This window comes from Mchenga conophoros, linkage group LG3 (genome assembly GCF_057382185.1).
Source record: "Mchenga conophoros isolate Kocher_MC1m ecotype Shallow Benthic linkage group LG3, M_conophoros_male_GT1.1, whole genome shotgun sequence".
NCBI classification, from domain to species: Eukaryota; Metazoa; Chordata; class Actinopteri; order Cichliformes; family Cichlidae; genus Mchenga; species Mchenga conophoros.
The window spans coordinates 81,452,581-81,468,543 of NC_140528.1; the positions used below are offsets into that span (position 1 = coordinate 81,452,581).

General features: G+C 41.0%; 1 protein-coding gene across 1 annotated transcript; it reads left to right on the forward strand.

Annotated features, from left to right (window-relative positions):
• Nucleotides 1–7,976: 7,976 nt before the first annotated feature.
• LOC146580694 (uncharacterized) lies at nucleotides 7,977–9,251 on the forward strand. Its single transcript, XM_085268084.1, has 3 exons — nucleotides 7,977–7,989; nucleotides 8,363–8,596; nucleotides 8,641–9,251. The coding sequence occupies exons 1-3, from the start codon at nucleotides 7,977–7,979 to the stop codon at nucleotides 9,249–9,251; spliced, it is 858 nt and encodes a 285-aa protein (XP_085124210.1).
• Nucleotides 9,252–15,963: the final 6,712 nt, after the last annotated feature.

A 15,963-nucleotide genomic window follows, 5' to 3' on the forward strand; every position in this document is an offset into this window, starting at 1 on the left:
CTGAAACCACTAAATAACTAACCAGCCTGTGCCAGCGATCTGTGTCAGCTGATCCCTGCAACCGTGCACTGAAGTTTTAGAGAAAATAAACTAAGTTGAAACCATTAAATAACTAACCAGCCTGTGCCAGCGATCTGTGTCAGCGGATCCCTGCAACCGTGCACTGAAGTTTTAGATCAAATAAACTAAGTTGAAACCATTAAATAATTAACCAGCGATCTGTGTCAGCTGATCCCTGCGACTGTGCACTGAAGTTTTAGAGAAAATAAACTAAGTTGAATCCATTAAATAACTAACCAGCGTGTGTCAGCGATCTGTGTTAGCTGATCCCTGCAACTGTGCACTGAAGTTTTACAGAAAATAAAGTAAGCTGAAACCATTAAATAACTAACCAGCCTGTGACAGCGATCTGTGTCAGCTGATCCCTGCAACCGTGCACTGAAGTTTTAGATTAAATAAACCAAACCTAAACCATTAAATAACTAACCAGCCTGTGCCAGCGATTCTGTGTCAGCTGATCCCTGCAACCGTGCACTGAAGTTTTAGATTAAATAAACCAAACCTAAACCATTAAATAACTAACCAGCCTGTGCCAGCGATCTGTGTCAGCTGATCCCTGCAACCATGCACTGAAGTTTTAGAGAAAATAAACTAAGTTGAAACCATTAAATAACTAACCAGCGTGTGTCAGGGATCTGTGTCAGCTGATCCCTGCAACTGTGCACTGAAGTTTTACAGAAAATAAAGTAAGCTGAAACCATTAAATAACTAACCAGCCTGTGCGAGCGATCTGTGTCAGCTGATCCCTGCAACCGTGCACTGAAGTTTTAGATAAAATAAACTAAGCTGAAACCATTAAATAACTTACCAGCGTGTGTCAGGAATCTGTGTTAGCTGATCCCTGCAACCGTGCACTGAAGTTTTAGATTAAATAAACCAAGCTGAAACCATTAAATAACTAACCAGCCTGTGCCAGCGATCTGTGTCAGCGGATCCCTGCGAACGTGGACTGAAGTTTTAGATCAAATAAACAAAGCTGAAACCATTAAATAACTAACCAGCGATCTGTGTCAGCTGATCACTGCGACCGTGCACTGAAGTTTTAGATCAAATAAACAAAGCTGAAACCATTAAATAACTAACCAGCGATCTGTGTCAGCTGATCCCTGCGACCGTGCACTGAAGTTTTAGATAAAATAAACTAAGCTGAAACCATTAAATAACTAACCAGCCTGTGCCAGCGATCTGTGTCAGCTGATCCCTGCGAACGTGGACTGAAGTTTTAGATCAAATAAACAAAGCTGAAACCATTAAATAACTAACCAGCGATCTGTGTCAGCTGATCCCTGCAACCGTGCACTGAAGTTTTAGATAAAATAAACTAAGCTGAAACCATTAAATAACTAACCAGCGATCTGTGTCAGCTGATCCCTGCGACCGTGCACTGAAGTTTTAGATAAAATAAACTAAGTTGAAACCATTAAATAACTAACCAGCCTGTACCAGCGATCTGTTTCAGCTGATCCCTGCAACCGTGCACTGAAGTTTTAGATAAACTAAGCTGAAACCATTAAATAACTAACCAGCCTGTACCAGCGATCTGTTTCAGCTGATCCCTGCAATCGTGCACTGAAGTTTTAGATCAAATAAACTAAGCTGAAACCATGAAATAACTAACCAGCCTGTGCCAGCGATCTGTGTCAGCTGATCCCTGCAATCGTGCACTGAAGTTTTAGATCAACTAAGCTGAAACCATTAAATAACTAACCAGCCTGTACCAGCGATCTGTGTCAGCTGATCCCTGCGAACGTGGACTGAAGTTTTAGATAAAATAAACTAAGCTGAAACCATTAAATAACTAACCAGCGATCTGTGTCAGCTGATCACTGCGACCGTGCACTGAAGTCTTAGATCAAATAAACAAAGCTGAAACCATTAAATAACTAACCAGCGATCTGTGTCAGCTGATCCCTGCGACCGTGCACTGAAGTTTTAGATAAAATAAACTAAGCTGAAACCATTAAATAACTAACCAGCCTGTGCCAGAGATCTGTGTCAGCTGATCCCTGCGAACGTGGACTGAAGTTTTAGATCAAATAAACAAAGCTGAAACCATTAAATAACTAACCAGCGATCTGTGTCAGCTGATCCCTGCGACCGTGCACTGAAGTTTTAGATAAAATAAACTAAGCTGAAACCATTAAATAACTAACCAGCCTGTGCCAGCGATCTGTTTCAGCTGATCTTTGCGACCATGCACTGAAGTCTTAGATCAAATAAACTAACCTGAAACCATTAAATAACTAACCAGCCTGTGCCAGCGATCTGTGTCAGCTGATCCCTGCAATCGTGCACTGAAGTTTTAGATAAACTAAGCTGAAACCATTAAATAACTAACCAGCCTGTGCCAGCGATCTGTGTCAGCTGATCCCTGCAACCGTGCACTGAAGTTTTAGATCAAATAAACTAAGCTGAAACCATTAAATAACTAACCAGCCTGTGCCAGAGATCTGTGTCAGCTGATCCCTGCGAACGTGGACTGAAGTTTTAGATCAAATAAACAAAGCTGAAACCATTAAATAACTAACCAGCGATCTGTGTCAGCTGATCCCTGCGACCGTGCACTGAAGTTTTAGATAAAATAAACTAAGCTGAAACAATTAAATAACTAACCAGCCTGTGCCAGCGATCTGTGTCAGCTGATCCCTGCGAACGTGGACTGAAGTTTTAGATCAAATAAACAAAGCTGAAACCATTAAATAACTAACCAGCGATCTGTGTCAGCTGATCCCTGCGACCGTGTACTGAGGTTTTAGATCAAATAAACTAAGCTGAAACCATTAAATAACTAACCAGCGATCTGTGTCAGTTGATCCCTGCGACCGTGCACTGAAGTTTAAGATAAAATAAACTAAGTTGAAACCATTAAATAACTAACCAGCCTGTGCCAGCGATCTGTTTCAGCTGATCTTTGCGAACGTGCACTGAAGTCTTAGATCAAATAAACTAACCTGAAACCATTAAATAACTAACCAGCCTGTACCAGCGATCTGTTTCAGCTGATCCCTGCAACCGTGCACTGAAGTTTTAGATAAACTAAGCTGAAACCATTAAATAACTAACCAGCCTGTGACAGCGATCTGTTTCAGCTGATCCCTGCAACCGTGCACTGAAGTTTTAGATAAACTAAGCTGAAACCATTAAATAACTAACCAGCCTGTGCCAGGGATCTGTGTCAGCTGATCTTTGCGACCATGCACTGAAGTCTTAGATCAAATAAACTAACCTGAAACCATTAAATAACTAACCAGCCTGTGCCAGCGATCTGTGTCAGCGGATCCCTGCGACCGTACACTGAAGTTTTAGATAAACTTGGCTGAAACCATTAAATAACTAACCAGCCTGTGCCAGCGATCTGTGTCAGCTGATCCCTGCGAACGTGGACTGAAGTTTTAGATCAAATAAACAAAGCTGAAACCATTAAATAACTAACCAGCGATCTGTGTCAGCTGATCACTGCGACCGTGCACTGAAGTTTTAGATAAAATAAACTAAGTTGAAACCATTAAATAACTAACCAGCCTGTGCCAGCGATCTGTGTCAGTTGATCCCTGCGACCGTGCACTGAAGTTTTAGATAAAATAAACTAAGCTGAAACCATTAAATAACTAACCAGCCTGTACAAGGGATCTGTGCCAGCGATCTGTTTCAGCTGATCTTTGCGAACGTGCACTGAAGTCTTAGATCAAATAAACTAACCTGAAACCATTAAATAACTAACCAGCCTGTCCCAGCGATCTGTGTCAGCTGATCTTTGCGACCGTGCACTGAAGTATTAGATCAAATAAACTAACCTGAAACCATTAAATAACTAACCAGCCTGTGCCAGCGATCTGTGTCAGCTGATCCCTGCGAACGTGGACTGAAGTTGTAGATCAAATAAACAAAGCTGAAACCATTAAATAACTAACCAGCGATCTGTGTCAGCTGATCACTGCGACCGTGCACTGAATTTTTAGAGAAAATAAACTAAGTTGAAACCATTAAATAACTAACCAGCGTGTGTCAGGGATCTGTGTCAGCTGATCCCTGCAACTGTGCACTGAAGTTTTACAGAAAATAAAGTAAGCTGAAACAATTAAATAACTAACCAGCCTGTGCCAGGGATCTGTGTCAGCTGATCTTTGCGACCATGCACTGAAGTCTTAGATCAAATAAACTAACCTGAAACCATTAAATAACTAACCAGCCTGTGCGAGCGATCTGTGTCAGCTGATCCCTGCAACCGTGCACTGAAGTTTTAGATCAAATAAACTAACCTGAAACCATTAAATAACTAACCAGCCTGTGCCAGCGATCTGTGTCAGCGGATCCCTGCGACCGTGCACTGAAGTTTTAGATAAACTTGGCTGAAACCATTAAATAACTAACCAGCCTGTACCAGCGATCTGTTTCAGCTGATCCCTGCAACCGTGCACTGAAGTTTTAGATAAACTTGGCTGAAACCATTAAATAACTAACCAGCCTGTGCCAGGGATCTGTGTCAGCTGATCCCTGCAACCGTGCACTGAAGTTTTAGATCAAATAAACTAAGCTGAAACCATTAAATAACTAACCAGCCTGTGCCAGCGATCTGTGTCAGCTGATCCCTGCAACCGTGCACTGAAGTTTTAGATAAACTAAGCTGAAACCATTAAATAACCAACCAGGCTGTGCCAGAGATCTGTGTCAGCTGATCCCTGCGAACGTGGACTGAAGTTGTAGATCAAATAAACTAAGCTGAAACCACTAAATAACTAACCAGCCTGTGCCAGCGATCTGTGTCAGCTGATCCCTGCAACCGTGCACTGAAGTTTTAGAGAAAATAAACTAAGTTGAAACCATTAAATAACTAACCAGCCTGTGCCAGCGATCTGTGTCAGCGGATCCCTGCAACCGTGCACTGAAGTTTTAGATCAAATAAACTAAGTTGAAACCATTAAATAATTAACCAGCGATCTGTGTCAGCTGATCCCTGCGACTGTGCACTGAAGTTTTAGAGAAAATAAACTAAGTTGAAACCATTAAATAACTAACCAGCGTGTGTCAGCGATCTGTGTTAGCTGATCCCTGCAACTGTGCACTGAAGTTTTACAGAAAATAAAGTAAGCTGAAACCATTAAATAACTAACCAGCCTGTGACAGCGATCTGTGTCAGCTGATCCCTGCAACCGTGCACTGAAGTTTTAGATTAAATAAACCAAACCTAAACCATTAAATAACTAACCAGCCTGTGCCAGCGATTCTGTGTCAGCTGATCCCTGCAACCGTGCACTGAAGTTTTAGATTAAATAAACCAAACCTAAACCATTAAATAACTAACCAGCCTGTGCCAGCGATCTGTGTCAGCTGATCCCTGCAACCATGCACTGAAGTTTTAGAGAAAATAAACTAAGTTGAAACCATTAAATAACTAACCAGCGTGTGTCAGGGATCTGTGTCAGCTGATCCCTGCAACTGTGCACTGAAGTTTTACAGAAAATAAAGTAAGCTGAAACCATTAAATAACTAACCAGCCTGTGCGAGCGATCTGTGTCAGCTGATCCCTGCAACCGTGCACTGAAGTTTTAGATAAAATAAACTAAGCTGAAACCATTAAATAACTTACCAGCGTGTGTCAGGAATCTGTGTTAGCTGATCCCTGCAACCGTGCACTGAAGTTTTAGATTAAATAAACCAAACCTAAACCATTAAATAACTAACCAGCCTGTGCCAGCGATCTGTGTCAGCTGATCCCTGCAACCGTGCACTGAAGTTTTAGATTAAATAAACCAAACCTAAACCATTAAATAACTAACCAGCCTGTGCCAGCGATCTGTGTCAGCGGATCCCTGCGACCGTGCACTGAAGTTTTAGATAAAATAAACTAAGTTGAAACCATTAAATAACTAACCAGCCTGTGCAAGGGATCTGTGTCAGCTGATCCCTGCAACCGTGCACTGAAGTTTTAGATAAACTTGGCTGAAACCATTAAATAACTAACCAGCCTGTACCAGCGATCTGTTTCAGCTGATCCCTGCAATCGTGCACTGAAGTTTTAGATCAAATAAACTAAGCTGAAACCATTAAATAACTAACCAGCGATCTGTGTCAGCGGATCCCTGCAACCGTGCACTGAATTTTTAGAGAAAATAAACTAAGTTGAAACCATTAAATAACTAACCAGCGTGTGTCAGGGATCTGTGGTAGCTGATCCCTGCAACTGTGCACTGAAGTTTTACGGAAAATAAAGTAAGCTTAAACCATTAAATAACTAACCAGCCTGTGCCAGCGATCTGTGTCAGCGGATCCCTGCAACCGTGCACTGAATTTTTAGAGAAAATAAACAAAGCTGAAACCATTAAATAACTAACCAGCCTGTGCCAGCGATCTGTGTCAGCTGATCCCTGCAACCGTGCACTGAAGTTTTAGATCAAATAAACTAAGCTGAAACCATTAAATAACTAACCAGCCTGTGCCAGCGATCTGTGTCAGCTGATCCCTGCAATCGTGCACTGAAGTTTTAGATCAAATAAACTTAGCTGAAACAATTAAATAACTAACCAGCCTGTGCCAGCGATCTGTTTCAGCTGATCCCTGCAACCGTGGACTGAAGTTTTAGATCAAATAAACTTAGCTGAAACCATTAAATAACTAACCAGCCTGTGCCAGCGATCTGTGTCAGCTGATCCCTGCGACCGTGCACTGAAGTTTTACATCAAATAAACTAAGCTGAAACCATTAAATAACTAACCAGCCTGTGCCAGCGATTCTGTGTCAGCTGATCCCTGCGACCGTGCACTGAAGTTTTAGATCAAATAAACTTAGCTGAAACCATTAAATAACTAACCAGCGTGTGTCAGCGATCTGTGTCAGCTGATCCCTGCGACCGTGCACTGAAGTTTTAGATCAAATAATCAAAGCTGAAACCATTAAATAACTAACCAGCCTGTGCCAGCGATTCTGTGTCAGCTGATGCCTGCAACCGTGCACTGAAGTCACTATTAGTCACTATGAACTCACTATTTGTTACATTATGCAGAGCTTATCCTTCACTTTGGACCACACATTCGTTTGTGGACCCTTAGGTTTGAGAGCAAGCACTCGTATTTCAAAGCATGTACAAGAACAGTGCACAACTTCGTCAACTTATGCAAGACTCTGACAGAACGGCATCAGTTGCTGCAGTCCTACCTCTCAGTGGGCCAATTGTTTCCACCTACAGTTCAAATCATTGGAGAAGCAAGTGATTACAATCTTCATCTTTACAACGCTGTCATTCAAGAAGCTGTGGCAAAAGCCGGCTGCACTAATCAGACCACTTTGGATGTGTCAGCAGTTGTCCACAAAGGTACCAAGTATGTGAAAGGCTATGTTTCCATTGTAGATGACAGTGATGATGGCTTGGTTTTTGGGAAGATAGCTGTTATACTTGTTAATGATTCTGGATTGTACTTTGTGCTCGAGTTGCATCAATCCGTACTTCTCATTGACCTTGGACTTCACTGCTTGCGTTGCCCTCCAGAAAGAAGTGTGTGTGTAAATGCTGACAGTCTGATGGATTATTACCCACTACCACTTTATAACATGGCAGGTCTTTTTGTTGTCTCCCTACACCATTCAGTTTCCTCTTAATTCTTTTTCAGGGATGGAAATTGAAGAGGAACTCACAAGGCTCCTGCCGGCACTAGACAGAGAGAAAATAATCTGCATTGTAGAACATCTGACGGACGTTATTGGTGTACAACAAAAAAGTGATCTTTTGTTTGTGGAGGCAGAAGATCTCAAACCCTTTCTCACACCAATTCAAATACGTAAACTACTTCTTGCATTTAAAGGAGGTTTGTGTAGGTTCTGTATAAATCATAGACTTGAGTCTATGATTTGAAGGTCACTCATAGACTCATATGTCACTGATTAGCTTGATTAGCTTTTTTGTTCTCTTCACCATACTACACATGTACTTTGACGGTATAATATTGAACAGCGTTTTGGGGCTCACATTGTCCGGTAGATAATTAACACGGAAAACATAAACAAAAGTAGACACTAAATCTAACACCATTAACCTTTCATTGGTAGTGGTACAACTAAGGGTTTGAAATTGTGACATGCTGTAAAACATATTGACTCAAGGTCTTTTCAATGCAAGACCTTGAGTTTGTAGTTCTTTTGCAGTCCTGGGATTGCTTCTTTTCATCTTCAGACAAGGTCCCCAAAACTGCCTTGCCGTTACTACTCAATCCTAATTGAAGGGTTCATCTTTTAGTGAGGACATATTTGTTGACATAGTAGCTTTTTAAGGTAGCTTTTCCAATGATCTTTATTTATTTATTTTTTTTAGATGGCAACAGACCAGAGAACCTGAATGACACCATTACTCTGGAGCCTTGCCCTGCTGCATCAGCTGAAACATCAAGCCATCCACCTCACCCCTCCTCCTCCACGTCCACCACTATGTACAACCATTACTCCAGCTCTTGGGTCTCACACTTCCAGATTCCTTGGGAAAGATTTCCACTCCGACTGTCGCATGCAATCACAAGAGGAGACAGAGCTCATCCAGAGGACAGGAGAAGTATGGTCAGAAAGACTGGGTTGTGGACATTATTCACTACTAAGAAGCATCAAATCGTCTTCGTCAAACAAAGAGAACCAGGAATGAGGAAGACTGCAGTCCCAACAGTAGTGCAACCCCACCTAAAAAAGTTAGATGCCTTGTTGATAGCTATGGTTGTATAAATTGGCAGCCAGTTGAACTTCCTGAGGGGGAAACGCCAACTTCTTTAGAGGAAAAGAAACACATCTTGTTAACAATTTTCAATTCACAAGGACCTGGAGCTGTGGAGAGACCTGATGTGGATGACTTCATGTGCCTCACATATATTTCTCAGCGGCAGCTTATCAACAGTTGTCCCTCACCTTCAGTAGCTGAAATTCAGGAGCAGTGGCCATTCTTGTTTACTCGGAAAGGTCTTTCGAACCACTTTTACAAACTCACAGGCATCGATATCAGTGAGCGCTTAGGTCAGGCCCTCATAACCAAAGGCAGAAGGATTATTAACTATTTCTCCAGCCAGAAGCTCAAATGGAACCTTGGTATAAGGACACTCATCCAGCAGATAGAAAGTGAGGGAGTTTTGACCAACAACAAGGTTGGCACAGCAGCCATACTTCTCATGATGAAGTATGTCAATGGAAAATTTTACTTAGTAGTCAGTATAGTCTTTTAATGATATAAGTTTGCATATGGTAGAATACTGCATGTAATCATTTGTGTGTAGAAGTATATAGTTGGTGGCATATTGAAAGAATGTCTCATCCTAGGAGGTCTGTAACATTCCAGGGTGTTCTGGCGTTCACCCCCACATCCTAGGAGCATGAGAGAGGTCGTACCTCGTCTTATTGTTTTACGGTAGGATTAACGTAGCTATGTCAGTTTTAGTTTAAGTGCTTCTTTATATATAGATGAACTGTTGGATTTTTCCTTCACCATTTATGAGGTTTCAAGAAGAAGATAAACGACAGATATGAATGTTTGAAAAAGGTATAGATGAAAAATACTCAAAGGATAAATTCAATTGTTTATTGTTTTATAAATAAGTTGAAAAAGAAAGAGTTAACAAGTAAATAATGAAACAAGGTAAAATGAAGTAAGAACAAAAAGTTAAGTAAATAATGAAACAAGGTAGAGGAGAGAAATCCCCAACAATCCCCTCTGAGCACGCACTAGGCGACAGTTGGGAGGAAAAACTGCCTTTAAACGGGCAGAAACCTCCGGCAGAACCAGGCTCAGGAGGGGACAGTCAACTGCTGGGACTGGTTGGGGGGGTGAACAGAGGTGGAGCAAGACGAGGCTACACCAGGTGAGGAAGCAGTAGAGTTCCTCCTCCAGGGCCAGCGGAAGCGTTTGTTCTTCTTTTTCATGCAGTTTTCTACAAGAGCTTTTTTTTCCAGGATGAGGGTTCTCAACTCATCGATGGTTTCTACGTTTTGTTTCTCAAGCTTCTTGCATGTTTTCTCCACCTCTTCCAATGTTGCTTGTTTTTCTTCAAGCTTTTCCTTGAGCTCTTTGGATGTTTCCTCCTGCATTATCTTGTCCTTGTGCATGTCTGTGTTTCTCTGTTGTACTTCTTTGTACATGTCTTGTAGCTCCTCATTTCTTCTGTGGATATCTTGGAGCGTACGCTGCAGGTCGCCATGTATGTTGTCTTGTTCTTGCTTTTGCGCCTGCATTTCAGTGTGTTTGCGCTTCAAGTTGTTGTATTCCAACAATATCCCCTTAGTGAGCTCGGAGTTGTTTCTCGCCATTTGATCCATCCTTTTCTGCATGTGTGAGCATTGTTTGTCCAGTTTTTCTTTTTCCCCTTCTAGTTGCTTTTTCTCTTGAAGAAGGTCTTTATTTTGGCGCAGAGTATCATCCACCTTTTCTTTCAGCATTGTGTATTTTTCCTCCGTGACTTTGACTTTGTGCTCCATGTCTCTTTGCTTTTTCTCCTGTTCTTCCTTCTGTTGGAGGATTTCTTTATTTTTTTTCACAGCTTCATCGAAGTTTGTTTGGAGCAGCCGATTCTTTTGGTCCATATATTGGAGATCCCATTCTGTCTTCTCAACCGTAGCTTTGCTGTCTTTAAGCTGGTTGGACATCTCCTTTAGTTCCGCGCTCTTTTGCTTGTCTTCCTTAATTAGGAAGACAATCTGGTCTCGGGCTTGTCCAAACTTGATTCCCCAACCGTCATTAATAATATTTATGTCGGGCTGGCGTTGTTGTCTTTCTTCCAGGTTTTTATATTTCACTTCCATCTGTCTACACTTCTCCTCCAGTTGAAGTTTCTCATCTTCAATCTGTTGAATTTTATTCTGGAGATGGTAGTTTTCCTTCTTACTGTCATGTAATGCCCTTTGGATGGCTAAGAGGTCATTTGGCCGGCCACGACAGGAAGGAGAAGAGGCGTAATCTTTTTGCCAAAGGGTTGAAAACAGACCCCACTGAGTAGATATAAATATAAAAAGTACGAAATAAAGATAAACAAAGGGAAAATTACAGTAGAAATTATCTTTAGAGTATTTGAAATTAATAATAGCAAGGATAACAACCTGTAAAGTGATATTATCAATGAAACACAGTTGGCATGATGACCATGCCCACAATGTATAAAATGGATATAAAGCAAATAATTCACACGAAAATATTTTAATAACATAAATAAAGTATATTAAGGCTGTGTCACTGTTCAGCCAAGGACAGTGTGTGAAAAGGTAACTGTCTCCACCTTGGGAAAAGGATGATACTGCAGGTCATCTGAAGCCCTTGATGGATACAAAATAAAATATAAATAATATATTATAATAGAACTGCCTGGTCCGCCATGCAACAGAGAGAACAAATGTGACCGCAGATTGGATGAATTCTAAATTATCTGTTTGCTAAATAAGATGATCCTAACTATCAAATTGGCTCAGTAGTAGTATAGTGGTACACACTAATAAAATATTATAATATGCTATTGCTGTTATATAAGACAAAGAGGATAATATTAACAATGACATAATGTTAATATGAAGAGGCACCTTAGTCGGTTATGATGTGAGGTGGATAATTGTTAAGCAGTAGTCTGCATCAAGCTTAAGGTTTGCTGAAACTCAGTGTAATGACATGTGAGATGAAGACAATACAGAGAATAACTAACTAATGAAGTGCATAGAGGCACTTGACCAGCTTCACAGCTATCATTCTAGCATGACACATTGCTGAGATATAGAGCACACCTATAATAACAACCAATAAGCAAAACCCTGTAGACAACAGCTAAAACTACAGGATTGAGAAGCTGAATTAAATATGTAGACACTGCTAAGCTGATGAGCATGTTACACATTTTCTTTTATTTTTATTTATTTGTTTCTTTTAGAGCAGAAGCTGCATGCTATTAAAAGCCAACATATGCAGACTTCTGCCTTGTTCGGGTGGCAGCATTTTTCTTTTTTCTTTTGTGTCCTGACACGTTTATGTTTTTGTTTGATTATTTTGTTGGTTTTGGAAACGAATTTAAACGAACTTGTGACAATACTTGAGAATCACAGTGACACATGGTGATTAGGCATATGATTGAAAAATGCCTAGGTTTAGAGCTATGAGCTATGAGCAATGCAAAGTTAAATATATATATATATATATATATATATATATATATATGTATAAATGGGAAACAACCCTAACTTGAAAGTTTGAAATGTGTGAGATCCATGATTTGTTTGAAAACTAGAAATTATTTCAAACTGCCTTAAGTGAAAATGTAGTGTTGCATCTATTCTCCCAAACCAAGACAAAAAAAAGAAGAAGCATTCTGTAACTTAAAAATAAGGCTGACGTGTTGACAATAGACTAAAACACTAATCCGCAGGTGGCTATCAGGAACAGAGAGGCGAGCAAAGTCACAAACACCAAGGCTGCAGACAGTCACGCAGAAACAGCAGAATACATAGAGACAACGCCTGCTAGAACCGTGGAGAGGAAGGTCACTTCACACGAGATTGTAGGAGTAGGCCACAGAGAAATAATGCAAAACAGTTTTGAGGCAGCCACTTAAGAACTTATTTGACCTTACAGCACAGGCCGAAATTGTGTAGGTTACGCAGTAACCACAGATAGTAGGATAATAGAAGCAAAACCACTTTCTTCTTCATATTCTGCACAGAGCGCTGAGCTGATAGCTGTGATTCGCGCATGTGAAATACACAAAGATAAACAAATAAACATTTATACAGACAGCCAGTATGTTTTCTCTGCTGTGCATCATTTTGCAGAATATTTGGCAAAACAGAGGAATGATTACATCAACCACATCCACCGGTTCAGCATGCCAGCCTGCTACAACGCCTACTGACTGTAATACATTTACCACAACTGAAGGAAAAAATGTCCATCCCGGTTTTCCCTCCAAGGCACGAGCGATAAGCAGAGTTCTGTCCTTTCCTTCTAAGATTCCTAATTATTTAAAGTAACACTCAGGTATGCCATTCAGTGTGTTAGTACGAGCTCGGGAGCAGCTTGGGAGAACAAGAAAACAGAGACTGCTTTAGGTTGCCTTCCCAATCGACTCAAAGGTTTATTTGATACACAGCAGTTTATATAGAGGAAAAAAAGGTTCGTGTGTCAGCTTTCCCAGTTCAAACCGGTACAGACCAAATAAGGAAACGTCTTCCTGCCTTCTGAGCAAAGTATCCCTTGTGTAGTTTATCAGTTCAGCTATAATTTATGATCATCCCAGCAAAATACACTCCTAGACATAAAATACAGAGTTCTTTCATTAGTGAATTCTGAAACAAACCACCTAGCCTTTAACGAGCCTTTTCCAGGAGATAAAGAAAAAGGGAGGATGGGAGTAAGGAAGTGGTCTCATCTCTGTGGTGTTTTCGACCTTGGTACCAGCTTGTGAGTCTTACACATTAATTCTTGGGTCAGAGAAAAAGAAAAACAACTAGTATATGGGCCTTATTGAGTAACAGTTTTCCTGTATAAAACAATCTTCTGTAAATGCTAACCGTGGTATCAAAATATCATAACAGTTCTCCCCTTTTATCATGAAATGATAACATAGTATAAAGACAGAATGTAATAACATAATATAAAGATAAATCATAAATGTGAAACAAATCATAAATGTAACTAGTCCTTTGAGGAAGCTTAATATCAAAATTTTAAAAAGAAGAAAAGAAAGAGAAGAAAACGTCATTCTTTTCTTAGACAATCGAGTAATTTACAATGTAATGCTCAATACATACATCAGGATCATCATTGATGACATCTGACACATAATCTGGGTCAATTTGTGCCAATTGCAAATACATTGAAGTAGCTGTACTAGTAGCTATACGGGTTATCATTGAACGTACACAGGGTACCACACAACAGACAATAATCATCAAAAACATGCTGCAACGGTTACAAAGGCTACAATTAGTTCCTTCCATCTCCCAAACGTGTCCTGTAGCCACTTATGTAGCCACTGACCGTGACCTGTATTGGCAATTAGTTCTATCTGCAATGCTTCAAGTTTATTCATAGCTTGTGTGAATGAACCGTTAGGGGCGGTGTTATTGGGAATGAAAGTACAGCATACATCAACGGTTACTAGACCACAGGTACCGGTCCAATTAACAGGTAAAGCTAATCTAAGGGTATTATTGCACAACCAATAAGCATGTGGGATTGGTCTGGTCAGGCGCGTGACCATGTGTGATTTAACTAACTCCCCCCAGTCAGTGTCATTTAATACACCGTCTGGGGGAACAATGATCGATTCTCTGCTCGAACTTGAACTGTGTGTGTGTTCCTCCAGATATGATACAACTTCAGCCACAGAGACAGCTAGCCATGTCTCATTACAGCGTGCACCTGGGGAGTCAGAGAAGAATGTATAGTTATCCTTTGTATAATCTATGTGTGTGTCTGGGCCAGTTAACTTTAGTCTGCGCAGGCATATCATACTAGTATTAAAATGGAGAGGGATCTGTCCTAAGGGCAGTGAGGGTTTTAACCTATTCTTGGGGCGGTTCATTGGGGCGCAGGTCCCTGCGGTGTCATCAGATAACTTCAATAATTCGCCTAATGGAGTCTCAGGGTTAGTTGGTGTGTGTGTGTGTCTAAGTAAGCAGTCGAGAGGGCTCAGAGTCAACTGTAAAGCGTCTTTAAAGAGAGCATTATCTCCACCGATTTTCTCTAGTCCCTCAGTGAGGGGGAAACCGGATATGGGGTATCCTACTATTACCTGTTCTGGATTAGCCTTTGAACAGACATAACAGTTACTGTTTCCTAAATCACGAGCGGCTGTTCTGGCATTTTCATACCAGGCGTTAGCTCCTGTTCTAGAGGGCGCATAAGATGGTTTATTAGTGGCGTCTATGTTGCTATTTACTGATTTTAGGGAGCGTGAGGAGTGCATTAAGTAGGTGTCTTGCAAAATGGAGCATGAGGTATAGTCAGCAAAATATGACCTGCAGAAATGTGAACATGGTTGCAGTTTACAATACAAAATAGCAAAGAGAAATCCTAAGGTTAATGCGATAGATATGATAAATAACCTAAATATATAAGACAATATATAAGAAAAACAGTTCTTCAGTCGTCTCCTGGCCTGGTCCCAGGTTCGAGAGACATTGAATAAGCGTCGTATGATGACAATGGGCATTTCATTTTCTCCATTATCAGGATGAAATGAGTCTGGCTTTATCAGGTTAGACATCATGTGGTACTTTTGGCTTTCTGTTCCTGCTGGATGTTTGAGTACCTTGTTGTTGTTCTTTCAGGCGTTGTGTGTTAATCAGTGATTGTGTGTGTATGTACATTGGATCCTGGCGCTGGCTCGCCGGAGATGTCATCTACCCGTGTGTGTTTATTTGCTCTAGTTCCGGGCGCTGGCTCGCCGGAGATGTCGTCTGCTTGATCCGACGCCTGAGATGGTCCGATTGGGCTGGTCTTAACCCTGCTGGCATGAATCCACTGAGGTTGTCCGTCTGTGAGGATGCTGGTTCTTCGTCACTGCCAGTACAGTCTGGGGCTGGAACACGCGCGGCCTCCCAGAGAGTCCTTGGTTTTAGTGGCTTCTCCAACATGCATCTCCTTGTCTCCACTGGTGGAACTGTGGAGGGGAAAGGCTGAGAGAGACAAACTTTCTGATAGTTATTATTCAGTTTTTCTATCAGGTTGTGAACATCAGTGGACAATGCAATATACATCACCTTCTACTAGCGGTGCCCCTCTGGAAGCTGACCATGGTGTTGGAAATAGTCTTATTTCAAATGGAAATAATTTGGTTACTGTAGATTGAGTCATTCTAATCTCACACAGGACTTGAGTAAGTAATTTGACCCAGGTCATTAAAGTTTTAGCACACTTTTGAATTACTTCTAATGTGAATGAAGATCCTCTATCACTGTTAATCT